This window comes from Calonectris borealis, chromosome 10 (genome assembly GCF_964195595.1).
Source record: "Calonectris borealis chromosome 10, bCalBor7.hap1.2, whole genome shotgun sequence".
NCBI classification, from domain to species: Eukaryota; Metazoa; Chordata; class Aves; order Procellariiformes; family Procellariidae; genus Calonectris; species Calonectris borealis.
In genome coordinates this window covers 23,222,852-23,238,181 of record NC_134321.1, presented here as the reverse complement: position 1 = coordinate 23,238,181, position 15,330 = coordinate 23,222,852, and the positions used below count along the sequence as shown (strand labels likewise).

General features: G+C 39.1%; 1 protein-coding gene across 2 annotated transcripts in view; it reads left to right on the top strand.

Moving 5' to 3' along the window:
- NUP210 (nucleoporin 210) overlaps nucleotides 1-14,510 on the top strand; it is a 69,608-nt gene extending 55,098 nt beyond the window's left edge. For both annotated transcript variants that reach the window (XM_075159425.1, XM_075159424.1), the window contains exons 31-40: nucleotides 930-1,105; nucleotides 2,428-2,645; nucleotides 3,165-3,301; nucleotides 4,094-4,217; nucleotides 5,156-5,302; nucleotides 7,276-7,526; nucleotides 8,114-8,333; nucleotides 8,919-9,014; nucleotides 9,218-9,301; nucleotides 12,553-14,510. In XM_075159425.1, the coding sequence (XP_075015526.1) occupies nucleotides 930-1,105; nucleotides 2,428-2,645; nucleotides 3,165-3,301; nucleotides 4,094-4,217; nucleotides 5,156-5,302; nucleotides 7,276-7,526; nucleotides 8,114-8,333; nucleotides 8,919-9,014; nucleotides 9,218-9,301; nucleotides 12,553-12,653 (1,554 nt within the window). In that variant the 3' untranslated portion in view covers nucleotides 12,654-14,510. The remainder of the gene's footprint in view (nucleotides 1-929; nucleotides 1,106-2,427; nucleotides 2,646-3,164; nucleotides 3,302-4,093; nucleotides 4,218-5,155; nucleotides 5,303-7,275; nucleotides 7,527-8,113; nucleotides 8,334-8,918; nucleotides 9,015-9,217; nucleotides 9,302-12,552) is intronic.
- The last annotated feature ends 820 nt before the right edge of the window (nucleotides 14,511-15,330 follow it).

Below are 15,330 nucleotides of genomic sequence, written 5' to 3'. Positions count from 1 at the left end.
TGTTTGAGGGGCAGCAGTTTGTAGGTCTATGATGTTAATTGGCAAGGATCACTAGGGAACAGCTTTGCAGCTATTGCTCATGTTTCCTCCGCTGGGCAAACCTTTGCTCAAACAGAGCCAAGGCTGTTAGAAACTGCCTGTGTCATCTTGGCTTTCTCACCTGGTGCAAGGGAACTGGGGACACAGTTCATCCCCCTACTCTCACATACATTGCAAATTACTCCTGTTCTAGTAACTGGGGAATGAATTAAACTTTTTATTTCAAGAATTACTGGGAGCGAAGTCTAGGGGCAACTTGTTCTCTTGCATATCCAGTGAGTCTTAACAGTTTTAATTTATAGGATAATGTAGTTTCTGAAGTCTGATGTGAGTTTCTATATCATCATTGCTTGCTTCAATTCCCAGTGCTATTGGAGAAAAATAATAAGAAATATTTGATGGGAAGGTGTAAAGAAGACAGAAACCATTCTCAGTGGTGTTCAATGAGAGGGCAAGAGGGAACGCACACGAATTGAAAGACATGAAATTCTGTCTAAACATAGGACAGCACTTTTTTACTGCGGTGGCTGTTGAATTGGCACAGACTGCCCAGAGAGATTGTGGAGAGATGCTCATCCTAGGAGGTGCTCAAGATCTGCCTGCACATGATCCTGGGCAACTGGCTCTAGCCCAGCTTCAGCAGGGGGGGCTGCACTAGACAGTCTCCAGAGGCCCCTTTTAACCTCAGCTATTCTGTGATTCTGTGAAATATATGAACTGATAATAAAAGCGCCATGCCTCAGTACTGTCATATGGCTAAACATAAAGCAAGTGGTTCATAAAGGAAGCGTTGTATATTTGCATAATAAGAACCGGTTTAGATTACTGTTTTTATAGAGGCACCAAAAAAAGCAATTTGATTTTGCTTTTCACTGCTGATGTTTTTACAGGTCTACCCCATCTCATACCTAAGAATCTCCATGAGTCCTATTCTGCACACGCAAAACAAAGAGGCATTATTGGCTCTCCCCCTGGGTGTAACACTGACATTTACAGTCCATTTTCATGATAACTCTGGAGATACTTTTCATTCGCATAATTCTGTGCTCAACTTTGCAACAAACAGGTAGGTATCTATCATGGGCGTTAATTACAGAGAACAAAAAAGGCCAAATACACATAGCCCAGCCACAGCAAGGAACAAAGATCGTTCCAAAGATATCAAGTGAAGATATAGCTTGAACTGGGATTAGCAAAGAAAGGATTTTGTCTCTGCGGTCTTCAGAGGCACCGTAGCAGAAAGAAGAGTTCCAGTTAGCAATCGATATTCTCTAGCAAATGGAAAGTTGCCCAGATAAGCATGATCCCTAGCGGGGCCTGCTGGGGTACATTTCTGCTTTAAGTGGCTCTGAATCATCAGAGTACATACATCAGTGGCCTATATAAACAATTGATCTTATTAGCATTTGCCTCATCTTGCCTCTTTTCTCCTAGTGCTTTGTTACACTGACTCACTTAAGTCTTATATAAGATGGTGAATGTTCTGGATCGGGGGCTGTCTGTTCAGATACGCTTTTACAGCCTTTGCACAGCAGAGCCGGGCCTCAAAAGGCCTTTCGGTCTCTGCCTCAAAGAATAATAAATATTACAAAACAGCCTTCTTTGGTCATTAGTAAACAATCACTAATTCCACTACTATAACATGATTAAAAGAAAAAAAAAAAACGGGTTGAATGCATTATTTTCTTTCTCCTACCTAAATGATCTGCAGAAATTTCTATAGCATACAGAGGTCCCTGAGATAACACTGCCCTAGCCTCCAAAATAGACATGACAGAGCTGCTTCAGCATAGGGCTAATGATTAGCCCCAGAGAGAGAAGCACTGCTCATTAACCTCAGGTGCAGCACTGTGGTGACCCAGCTCTACTGCTGTCAAGACCTTCACTGTCTCTGCGTGGTGCTGCCAGGGTGGCAGTCTTTGTGCTGGGTGCACTTAAAAGTGCTCAGTGTGTCAGTGCATTTGGGAATGCTGAGTTTTGGTAAATATCACAACTCGGAATCAAACGTGATTTAGCTTTGTAAAGATACGGCTGGAAAGCTGCATATCAGTGTTTAAATTTCTTTGCTTCTTAACTCCCTGAGAAAAGGGAAAAGAGACAGATTACCTCATTCTAAAGTTCTACAATTCTTAAAATTAGGAAGTAGTTCTCATACGTAATTATGACCTCAGTATTTCATCAGCATAATGATGTGAGAACTGAAATTTGCCTCAGTAGCACCTAAATAATTTTTATATTTTCCTTATTTTGTCAGACTTTATTAGAAGATAACCATCGCTGAAAACAAGAAGTCAACATCTAGAAAGAGTTCGATACCTGCTCTTTATTGTAGAGATAATGACATTAGCAAACTTGCCTTAACATAAAAGCATTTCTTTTTATCTGTAGAGATGACTTTGTACAGATTGGGAAAGGAGCCACAAACAACACATTTGTAATCCGGACTGTAAATGTAGGTTTGACCTTGCTTAAAGTCTGGGATGCAGAACACAGTGGAATTGCAGACTACGTCCCACTTCCTGTGCAACATGCCATTTTTCCTGAACTCATAGATGTGGTGGTGGGTGATGTCCTCTGTTTGAGTACTTCACTGATAAACCAAGAAGGTAAGCGGCACTTCAGTCGCTGTGTTTTTGCAGCTCTATAATTTGACATCAGTGTGACTGTTTCTCATTCTCAGGAAAACTAAATGCATAATTTATGATGTTTGTTCCGAATCAAATGTCACTGTTCTTGTTAATGATAAAAATAGGTTTGATCAACTCCTCTAATTTTAATTGTACCATGCAATATGTCGCTTGTATTGAATTCTTGAGTATCAGACTTCAGACATTTCCGTTCTGTTCTTGAAAGGCTTGTTTTTTCTGGGAATCATGCAGAGTCACTCACTGTATTTGATTCTTAGTATCAACGGGCTTTTGTCAGAGTAACTGCAAGTCAGTTTGGTGGTGGGCTGCCAGCCTTCCACCACGGGAGACCCTAGAATCTAGTTTCTGTGAATTGGGAAGTGTGTGTACCGATGCTGCCCGTGCAGCGGGTACATACAGACAGACACCGATGTGATAATGAAATGCTTCAGTTAGCATAAATTTGTTGAACAGTGTCCAAATGGTGTGTCTTCTCAGGCCTGCCAGGCGTATGGAGCTCCTCATTAAGTAGTGTTCTTCAAGTCGACTCCAAGACTGGCGTAGCAGTGGCAAGGGATTCTGGTGTTGTCACTGTCTATTATGAGATTCCTGGATTACTTAAAACATACAGAGAGGTGAGGCACTGTTAAATCCTACCAGAACTGCTGAAGTTTGTTTGCTTCAGGTGCTTTTTCACCAAAAATGTATTCTATGATTTTTTTTTTTTTGTTACAAATATTTAGAAAAAATCTTTTTAAAGGAAAAAGTATTAGAAATGCAAATGGTTGGAAAGTATTTGGTATGTGTCCAAACATGTCATGGTTTTTTTAATCATCCATGTTAAGGAGGATAATTTAGCATAATAATTTCTATTTTTAGCCTATCCTGTTCTTATATTGTACATTTTGATTCCTTTTCTTGGCTAAGTTGTTTCTAGATGCTAAACAATTTTTGAGTATGGCTGCTTTTATGAATGAAGTTTCCTTGCAGGATGAGATGCTAACAAGACCTTTCTAAATTGTTGCACCATGTTACTCTGCATCACTGATCAGAACTACTCAATTAAATTATTTTTTATTTGCCTACAGTGCAATCGTACTGTTGACACAATTCACTGTATCAGCTAACATAAGCACCAGATATTCTTTTTAAGTTAAATTTAAACATAGAGTTTTATGCCTATTAACTTATGGGGGTTGGGTAGAAAGAAAAAAATGTTTTTACTAGCTTTAATTGCCTTGAAAGGCAGTTTCTAAAATTAGAGAAATGTAGGATTTCTTATAAAGAGAAACACAACCTCTTGGAGTCTTCTCTTCTGTTACACATACAAGGATGTGTGTGTTTCATAATCAGTCCAGTCTGGTTTTGCCTTAATTTTTATTTGTTAAAACAGTTTTTGATAATAAGGTACTTCATCCTTTTTTCAGATATTGATTAATATACCTCAGAGGACTACAGCAATGCATGTAAGTGGAGTGAAAACAAGCTTACAAGGAGTTGCAGCCTCAAAAGTGATAGTTTCAATTGGGGAAAGAAATAAAAATTTGAAAGGTATGATGAAAAAAAATCTTTATGCTAATTGTTTATTGCATGTTTGTATGCTAGGTGGTTTTGGTTTGTGTTTTGGGTTTTTTGTTTGTTTTTAAGGGTCTGTGAAGCTGGTGTAGCAAGATCTCTATGAGCCTCTAGTGCTTTTCCAGAATCCCAGGAGCTCTAGAAGAATCTTAGGTCCATATTACAGAATTTAGAGGGTGTTCTGGGGCACTATTAAGATTTCACAATTAAGAAAATCAGTAAATAATAGAAGAGTCATTTTTGATCGTATCAAAAAACAGTTAATAGGCAATCAGCTGATTGTTTACTTACATGTTTAATTCCAATTGCCCTCTTGAAGTTACTATTTTTTCTTACTGAGCGTGTTTAAAGTAACCAACCTTAAATCTTTTACAGAAATTATCAGCAATTAGAATCAATACAAAGATTAAGCATCATACTGTGTCCTCTATTTAATAAGCTTCATTTTATTTGATTATGGTTCCTTTTAGATTTTAGCTTAACACTTAGCACTTGTTCAAATAGTATTTTATTGTGCCTTGTGTAAATTATTAGCTTACCAAAAAAATATCTTGCCAGATACTAAAATATAAATCGAGACTCCTAGGATCATATAAATTATTCAACAGACACATCTGAAAATTCTCTCTAGTTCATTCTTTCCTGTAAATAAACTATTCCTGTCAAAAAAACCCCACAACGTACAAAGTTTTCATTTGCTGTCTTTTTGGGATTAGACCTGAGATAGGACAGCTGTCTACGATTTCCAGCTATTTTAAGATCATCATAACCTTGTGAAACTATTTCAGAAGGTGGCAGAATAACCTGATATTCCAAGCCATGGTTTTGCTTTTAATTAATTAAAAACTAATTAGTTAGAATTTTCTTTTCTAATTAATTAATTAGAGATTAATTAATTTTTTTCTTTCCCTTAGGGGAGTGCTTGCCTGCTCAGATTGAAGCCATTGCTGAATTACAACCACAGTCCATTATCAATTGCCATCTAGATTTTAACAATGATGCGTTTGACTTCCCAGCACGTGATATTTTTATAGCAGAACCTGGATTTGATGCAGTTTCAGGTAAGAAGAGACAAGATGCCACTCTCCAGGCAGACACTTTGAAGTCTGCTGTGGTTTAGTTCAAATGCCCTTTGACCCAGCAGATTTCCTTCTGAAGCCTCTGAGCTTTCCTGTGTAGGATCTCAGGCTTCAGTGAGTTGTTAATGTGTACTCTCCTTGTTTAACTCTAGGGTTTTCTGCATGTGACAAAGACATTTATTTGTTTTCAGATAAAGCCAGAAATCAGTGGCAGCCCATTTCATATGTTTTTCAGAGTTGTAGTAGTAAGTCAGGAAGAATCTCAGAAGCATTATGGGGGGGGAACAAATTTTGATATGTTTTTTGACCACAAATTTAGGTCCTAATTTTGCAAATTACTACTCGTATATTTGTAGGTATGTAGACAGTCCAATGGTACCTTGAGTCAGAAGTGATGGTATTGCAGAATGTAGACATAATACACTGGGGTCACACACTTTATAGAGCTAGCAGCTGCCATCTTTTACTCCAGCTGAACTGTACAAACAATAGATTGCCTTGTGTATAACTTAATTTAGAAAAGAACCTCAGGCCCTGTATTTGTTAAACTATGGAAGCAAAACACTTCCTTCTTCAGTTGCTACAAATGAGCACTCAGGTGACAAATATTCCAAAATGGGGTATCTCCGCAGCTGTACACATCCAGTGGCTCTTTTAGGTGTTTACTTGCCATACATCAGTGCCTTCACCATATGCTTAAATACAGTGGAAGTTAAGACTAGGGATAAGAGAAACAATCATGAGTTTTAATGTCTGTGTACTAAGGATCTTTAGGTTTCACCAAATTATGCTCTACAGAGACAAATATTCCTTGTGTTTGATGTTGGCCTTTTAAAAGCCCTGCCACTGTAGTTACTGCAGTATAACTAACCTCAGTGAATAAAATGAGGGAAATAGCGTAAATGTGAAAATCTGGTGAAAGTAATACATTTTGTGTTCTTTGTATTCTGCAATTTAAACATTTCTGGAATTGATCATGCTTTCAACCTTTCCTCCACAACCTGAGTGCTGTAATTTCTTATGAAAGGTAGAATTCATATGTATCCCCAAAACAACATGAACTGGGACTTAAAAGGAGGGGAAATTACTAGATACTGTGGAAATGGAAATAAAATTGTGAAAGTCTACAACATGTCTTAGTGTATCATAACTATAACATGATTTTTAAAAGAACCAAAACACCATGGACTGTATGGAAATAATATTAATTATCTGTTAGATTAGTCCCTGTACCCATTGTGTAAAACACTATTATACCTTCCATAATAGTGGCTGCCTCTATTACTTCGTTAGGGAAAGAAAGTAAGGGGAAAACGTGTACCTAGCAAGTTCTGCTTGTTACTTATGCTTTGTATCTTCCACAGTGTGGGAATTTTTTACTGTCTTTATCGCTAATAATAGACAAATAGGTCCCATAAGAGACTAGAAACATGGTGAATATCTAACCTTTAAAGAAGTTTTTATAAATGATAAAAGCTGTCTTCACAGAATTGATGATGGTGATGGTAACTGACTAAAATTTTAACATTACGTGAAGAGAATATGAAATAGGATGTTAAAATTTGTTTTCAGTAAAGCCTTTCTATCAATATTAGCATAAATGTTATATTCAAAGTGGAATTGAGTCTCATTGGCATATTAAAATAAAATGTGACTGGAAACTGCCATTTTAGTATTTTTATCTTATTATTTAGTATTAGTATTTATTATTTTTCCATGATGGTTAGTTTGGGACAAGAAATACCTTGTGTTGTTTTAGTACTGGGATTGTGATGCTTGGACCAGCAGAAACGCTGTCCCGATCACCTACATACTCCTGATCTTGGTGTTTGTTGAATTTTACCACCTTTTTTAGCGCTTCTGTAAAGATGTCACAGAAATCTCACTCTGCAAGAAAAAAAAAAAAACACCATAAAGAAGAGCAATTAACAGTCAAACTGTTTTTGTTTCTATAGGACATTACATCTGTTCCATCACAATGCACAGGCTTACTGACAAGCAGCTGAAGCATCTCAGCATGAGTAAAACTGCACTCAGAGTTACAGCTTCGATCCAAGGCAGCCACTTCTCTGGGGAGCAAATCAGCACTGAGGTGCCATTCAATCCTGGCTTTTATGCTGACCAAACGGAAATGCTTTTAAGTAACCATTACACAAGCTCTGATGTGAAAATATTTGGTGCCACCGAAATTCTTGATACCCTGGAGGTGAGTCTATTGCTGGAAAGTATCACAACACAGTTGAAAGCATTTTGAACTGTTCCTTGCAACTTTCTAACCACAGGCACTCTGTGCCACCTTTACCACGTCAAGATCGGTCCTGAGATGATTTGGAAATACTCATCTTGGAATGTATTCCTCCTCAGTGTTCGCTTTTGTTTTGGGTAGTAGAAATGTGTCAGGCTCACCTGTGTGCTAGCTGGGATGTGTTAACCAGGTCACAGGTGGGGAAGCAGAAAATCTGCCTGATTCCTAGCAGCAGGGGTGGGTTCTTGCCCACTTACTTGTTTGACTGCACGTGGTTCCCGTAGCCCAGTAAGGGATGCTTTGACTTTTGCCTGTATGGAGTTAGCCCAGACCCACAGAAACAGCAGTTAACAGGGCAACCTTAACAGTAAACAGGGGTGAAGTGCTGCAGGTGTAACTGTAAAGTTACAACCAAGTCTGACTTCTGCTGAGGGGTGAGTTGCTCTATGTTTCTGTGGAATAACATATTTCTGACATGTGGCCTGGAAGATGGTATGTGCTGTGCTTTCTCAAACAGTCTATTTCAGGTTGTTTTTCTTCCTCGGCAGGTGAAATGTGGGTCACCAACAGTGAAGGCATTTGAGAAAGAGAAATCCTACGGGCTGCCTAGTTACGTAGTCTACACTGTTAGTCTGTCTGATCCAAAAGTTTCAAGCCAGGGATCCTTATCAACCACTCTAACTGTCTCTAGTCCTATGACTGACCAGTCTATCACTATCCCGGTGACAGTGATTTACTTGACTGACAGAACCAGTGCACCAGTGAGACGTAAGTTTATCTCTGGACTTCATGTGCCAGAATAAACCTCTAACTTCCATTAATGTTCATGAGGTTATAAAATTTTGGTGTGTTAAAATCTGAGCTGGCAGCTAATGTTGTTATTGACATGTAAGCTGCTCACTGTGACCAGAAGACTTGAATACGGTTGCTTATTATGACTGAAGCTGAACATATTTTCCTTTTGGGTCAGCCCAAAATACTCTGTTGAAGTTGGCATAAATATCTCGGTGCTAAAGTGTCTGAAAGTAATTTTTTTTGCTCTGCTTTTATTTACTCTCAAGCATGCCCTGTTATTTCGAAAACAGATTAGCATTTTGGGGCTGAGAAAGTGAAGAACATGCTTAAGACATTGTATATCAATGTCTTAAGCTGTTATTGGCAAATTTTGAGGACTGCATTGGAAATAGTAACTAGAATTGAAGTTGTATTATCTAAGTTGATCACACTTATTTGCTATAAATAAAAACCTTCTTTCGGCTGTTTCAGTTTGAGTTAAGAACTATTAACTCTTAAAGCAGATTGGAGAAGATGCTCTTTTAACTCAATATTGTCTCTTCTTAATCGATTCTACAGATGGAGCCAGTCTATTCCAGCACTTCCTTGATTCTTATCAAGTAATGTTCTTCACGCTTTTTGCACTATTAGCAGGGACAGCTGTTATGATTATAGGTAAGAGAACGAAAGACTGCAGAAGTATTTTTTTAATAACTTCTTACAATGCATTAGTTCTAAGATATAAAGGAATAATTTCCATGTGAAATGATTTTGTTGTTGTTGTTTTTGTTTTGTTTGGTTGTTTGTTTGTTGATTTTTTTTTGTTGTGTTCTGTTTTTTGTTTTTGTTTTGTTTTGTTTTTTTACAATGTCTTGCAGCCTATCATGCAGTCTTCTCACCGAAAGAACAGCACAGTCATCCAGCATTTACCCCAAGGACAACTCCTCAACACAGCCATAACAGTAAGCAGCTGCTACCCAGTTATAAATGAATTAATTGATTAGTCTAGCTAGAATCATAGAATACCAGGTTGGAAGGGACTTCAAGGATCATCTGGTCCAACCTTTCTTGGCAAAAGCAAGGTCTAGACAAGATGGCCCAGCACCCTGTCCAGCCGAATCTTAAAAGTGTCCAATGTTGGGGAATCCACCTTTCCCCTGGGGAGATTATTCCAATGGCTGATTGTTCTCATTGTGAAAAATTTTGTGACTCTGTGTAAAAAGGGAGTCTCCATCTTCTTTGTAGCCACCCTTTAAATACTGGAACATGGTGATAAGGTCTCCCCTAAGCCGCCTTTTCTCAAGGCTGAACAAACCCAGTTCTCTCAGCCTTTCTTCGTATGGCAGGCTTCCCAGTCCTTTGATCATCTTTATGGCCCTTCTCTGGACCTGTCTAGCCTGTCCACATCTTTTTTGTATAGCAGGGACCAAAACTGAACACAGTATTCCAGGTGTGGCCTGACAAGTGCCGAGTGGGATAATGACTTCTTCATCTCTGCTGTGATGCCCTTGTTGATGCAACCCAGCATCCTGTTGGCTTTCTTTGCCACAGGAGCACACTGTTCACTTATATTGAGCTGCTTGTCTACCAGGACCCCCAGGTCCCTTTCCACAGAGCGGCTCCCCCAGCCAGGTAGATCCCAGCCTGGGCTGCACTCCTGGATTATGTTTTCCCAGGAGCAAGACCTTACATTTGTCTTGGTTGAACTTCATAAGGTTCTTGTTAGCCCACTCTTCCAGCCTATCCAGGTCTTCCTGTAGGGTGGCTCTCCTGAAGTATCCACTTCCCCACTTGGTTTGGTATCATTGGCAAACTTCATCAGGATACACTTGATCCCGTCATCCAGATCACTTAGAAGATATTAAACAGTGTGGGCCCAATATCAATCCCTGGGGGACCCCACTTTCAAACTTGCCAGTTTGAAAAGGAGCTATTTACCACCACCCTCTGGGTGCAGCCGGTCAGCCAGTTCCCCACACCCACCGCACAGACCACTTGTCTAGACGGAAAAGCATCTGTTTCTCTAGGAGGAGGCTGTGGGAAACCGTATCGAAAGCCTTGGAGAAATCCAGGTAGATAATATGCACCGCTCGCCCCACATCAACCGAGCAGGTTACTTTGTCATAGAAGGCGATCAGGTTTGTCAAGCACGATTTGCCCTTGGTGAATCCGTAGTGGCTTTTCCCAGTCACGTGCTTCATTTGACTTGTGATAGCCCCCAGGGAGGATTCATTCCATAACTTTCCCAGGGACTGAAATATGACTGATGGGCCTATAATTTCCTGGATCCTCTTTTAAGCCCTTCTTGTAGATGAGGATGACATTAGCCTTCTTCCAGTCTTCTGGGACATCCCCCGATCTCTGCAACTTCTCAAAGATTATGAAGAGAGGCCTCGCAACAATGCCAGCCAGCTCTCTTAACACCCTCGGGTGGATAATGTCAGGGCCCGTCGATTTGTAGAGGTCAAGCTCCTGTAATAGTTCAAACACCAACTCTTTCTTCACTGACAGTGAGTCTGTTTGCATCAACCTGGATTTTTGTTCCCAAGGCCAGGGGCCCAACAGTGCTGGTCAAGACAGAGGTGAAGAAAATGTTGAGAACCTCTGCCTTTTCAGCGTTATTGGTGACTAATTCACCTCTCCTGTTTAACAGCAGGCCAATATTTTCCTTCTGTTTCTGCTTGTTGTTTACGTACCTGAAGAACCCTTTCTTGTAGTTTCTGATATCTCTGGCTGAGCTTTTCTAACTGTGTCTCTGCACGCCCTGGCAATGCCCTTGTAGTTCTCAACGGTATTCGTTCACTTTTCCATCTCTGGTACGCTTCTCTTTTGGTTTTGAGCAGCCTCAGAAGCTCGCAGTTAAGCCAAGGGGGTCTCTTGCTCCTCCTGCTTCCCTTACCTTTACAGGGGATGAACAGTTTTTGTGCTTCCAGGAGAGCGTTCTTGAAAAACTCCCAGCACTTGCTAGCTCCTTTATCCTCCATGGAAGCTTCCCACGGAATCCCTCCCAACTGAGCTCTGAGCGAGCTGAAGTTTGCTCTTCTAAAATGTAAAACCTTTGTCATAGTACTAACCTTCAGCGTTCTCAGCAGCATCCCAAATTCCACAATATTGTGATCGCTGCAGCCAAGGCTATCACTGAGATATTACAAAGCAGGTTTTTTTGCGTTTGAATTGAATGTAGGGAGGTATGACTATGAGGAAGCCTGTATGCTGAATTATATTACAACAAGCACTGTGCTTGCTCCTAGGAAATTTGTTGCCCGTCCTCCCGCTCCACCCCTCAGCCACCTTTTTACCCACTGCTCATTCTTTTGAAACTTTTGGCCAGCTTCAGCCACATTGGAATAGGGAATGGGTTAAAAGTGTAAGAATTCATGCAAATCACCAGATGGGTAGAGGAGAGAGATCCACAATTTTGCTCCTGCTGAGGGAAAGTAAAGCAGAGCTCAGCTGCTGATACAATGTGCTTGGCAGCAGCTGGCTGGTTAGTCAGTGCGTGCGACATCAGATTAGCTGCAGCATGCGCTGCATCTCTTGTGCTGTCCGCGTGCTGTGAGGTACTGTGAGCTGGGGCTACTGTAAGAGACAGGGAAGGGCAACTGTTAGAGGACAAAGGACACAAGTCTATAGAAGGCTTAGTTGTGTTGCAGGGGAACAGTTTTTTCCTTCACTGCTTTTGATCCTGCAGTTATGTTTTATCTGTTTTTTTTGACATCATATTTATTCCCTATTTTACCTATTTGCAGTGTTGCAGAATCAAACTCTTTCAGAAATGTGCAAAAAATACCCATTCACTTAGAAGGTCTGCAATCCACAGTGGCTATTAAAACAAAATTCACATTATTATAGATGTATTTTAGTTGTGGTGAGCTGCAGTCCTGTTTGTAAAAACATGTGCCTGACACTTCAGATAAAATAAGGCAAATTCAAACTGAAAGTTATTTGCTGAGGTGAAATGTGTTGTGCCCCCCTCAGAAGACTTAATTGATTCTTTAATTAAAGTCTGATAGGAAGACCTGCAAAACTTTGATACTTATAAGATGTCTTGTCAACATGCAATAAGCTAAAGGGGTTATTTCACTTTGAATGGATCATTAGACTCACTTGCCAGGTGTTCCGGCAGATGATCAACAGCAATTATTTGTTTCTTATTTCTTTCACCATTCCTGAGTATGACTGGGTTTTTTTCTCCTTTTCCCCTATGTTTTAGGTTTCTCTGTATCACCTGCGCTTTCCTTCAGTCCTCAGTCCTCAAGCAGGAAAACAAGCCCATCATCCACGCTCTGGAGCACTGATTATGGTTCACGTTAGAGACAGCAGGACTCATCTTCATGCACTAGAACTGAAAAATAAAAAAAAAAAAAAATCAGTGCCTTAAACAATAGCAAATTTAAGAACTTCCACAGTTTTGATATAATTCAACTCATCTCTTGAATGTAACTAGTTTCATAATTTTTTTTTTATTTAGAGCTCTTTGAATTTTTTTTTTAAGTCAGTAGTTCAGTTCTCTAAAACTTATTTTATCTGCTGTTTTATGCTCAGTTGACAAGGATGACTGGACAAAAAGCAGTGTTTGTGCTAAGCTAGCTTTCTTGCACTCTTCAAGCAACTAGAAGTTATGTCTAAGTGATAGTGATAGAAGTTTTTTATTTACTTTTTTAAGAATTAACTTTCTTTTTAATGATCTTTTTAAAAAAGGGAAAAATATGAGCCAAAAATATGAAGGATTGTATATTTCAAAGAACTAGTTTTTTATTTTGAATTCCAAAGACTCAGGAATGTACTGCGCTGATAAGTGTTCTTATGTTTAGCCTCACAATGTGATTCATTACCGTAATTTGCTGTTTTAACATTAGGAATGCTGGAACAACTGTGAATAATTTGGAGGTTTTTTACAACAACAACAAAAAAAGAAAAACAAAACTATCTTAGTGCGGCTTCCTTTGGGTACAACTGCAGTATTCCTTTCTTGTTACTGTAAGCACTTTTTTTGGACTGGGAATGTGAAAGCATGTGCCTTCTAAGAGGACCTTTCTTCTGGTAGTAAATATTTTTAATTGAAGGCAATTATCTTACCTGTGTTCTGATATAAATATAATACATTTATATAGGTCATTTCACATATAGAAGTACCTCAATAGAAACTGAGCCTCCTTTTATTACCACTAGTCATGCGGTGCACTGGAAAGTAAGTGGCTTATTTCACACTTACAACGAGTGACCTTTTCAGTTGGTTCAATCTGCTCGTCTCTGATGTATTCACGTACAAACTGTTACAGCCACTCCCAGGATCTTGATTTAAACTGTACAGTAAGGTATTACTGGTATGACCAGACTCTGGAATATTTGTACCATAATATCCTACTAATAAGTGCTCATTTGTAAGTCTGTAAAATACAATATAGCATTTAATTGCCTAATATTAATGTGGGGTTTTTTTGGTTGACTTTTTGGTTTTTTCTCTTGACTGTCTAAGACACACAGATATAAAATGCATAATTCTGGGTACACCAGAAAGTAGTCTGCTAAACCAGGCAGTTGATCGCTGTGTGCACAGATGTATTTTACTTTCTAAACAAGATGGCAGTGAGGTATGCTGACATGAACTTTTCTCCAAATTAAACAGATGAGAAGAAAAACTTGGTTCCAATTTTTAGTCCTAAAATACTTCCCCGAGAATAGAAAAAAAGTATCTCAGTTGGAATCCTTTATTTTGAGGTTTATAATCATAATCACAGTAACTTTTAATCCATAAGCAGTATTTTGCAGCTATCGGATAAGGGCTTTGTTTACATATAAGAAGTATCACAGTTTTAGTTGTGAATAATATTCTGGCTGTCCGAACTTTCCTAAGGACCATAATGAAAGTGATCACAATCATTCTGTTTCAAAGAACAAAAAATGCGAAATACATTGTGTGCAGAACTGTGCAGGCAAATAGTCAGAGGAACAGAATGCAGACACAGTTTATGGCATACAGTTTTGGTTTCACGCAGTATTACAAAACACCAACATTGTTACATATCATTATATTAAGTCTTGTGTAACTTATTGGCTAGTTTTGGAGAAGTTGTGCCTTACATGCTAGTACTACTTAAAATTGACAATTCGGATGTAAATAATCATTTGTATCTGTATTATTTAATAAAGCTTTGTAAGATTCCTTTAGTATGCTGTTGATGAACTTCCTTGTGTTTTGGCTATCAGAATTTAGCACTAGACTATATTACTTGTACTTGACCTCCTACAGCCCCTCAGTATTTGCAGTCATGATTTTACAGTCCTAATTTTCACTTTTGTTGACAATCTAATGTTTTTAAATATTTTGACAATTTTTCATCTAGTAGTTGTTGTCAGGGGCTTTTCCCAGTTTTCACTAAGCATCTTCAATTCCTGCTGAAGTCAGTGGTGGCTGAAGCAGCAGCTCTTTATTTTCCAGGTTTGTTCAAACTTCCCACTTTGTTCATTTGGGTTTTTAAGGAAAGACATCATCTTTCTACACTTCCTTTCAGAGAGAAATGAAAGGTCCATGAAGGTGCTACTGTGATAAACATTTCAGAAATGCTTACAGGAAAGGTTTTACACTGCTATTGCTTCTCTTTCCTGTTCAGCCTACCAGTCTGGCACTGAATGTCCTGAAAATTGAACTGCTCCAAGTGGTGGGAGTACTTTGGCAAATGCCCACTGTTTATTTCACCTCTTCAGGCAAGTAGTTGCGGTCCCCTGGCATGCATCTTCACGAACTGTGATTTGCCACAAGCTAGAGCCAGAGGGGTGTTAGAGAAAAAAAAATGTATGGAATAGGGAGCTGGCATGGTTCAGGAACCAACCTGCTGCAAGCAGTAGGGAGACTTTTGCCTTTAGGAGCTTGAGTGGTCTGTCGGGTGACTGCTGTGTGGGTGGGATTGGGGGATATAAATTTTTTCTGAGCATGTTGCCGCCAATGTAAAGATCAATTTATTTATTTATTTATTCATTTTACATTGAC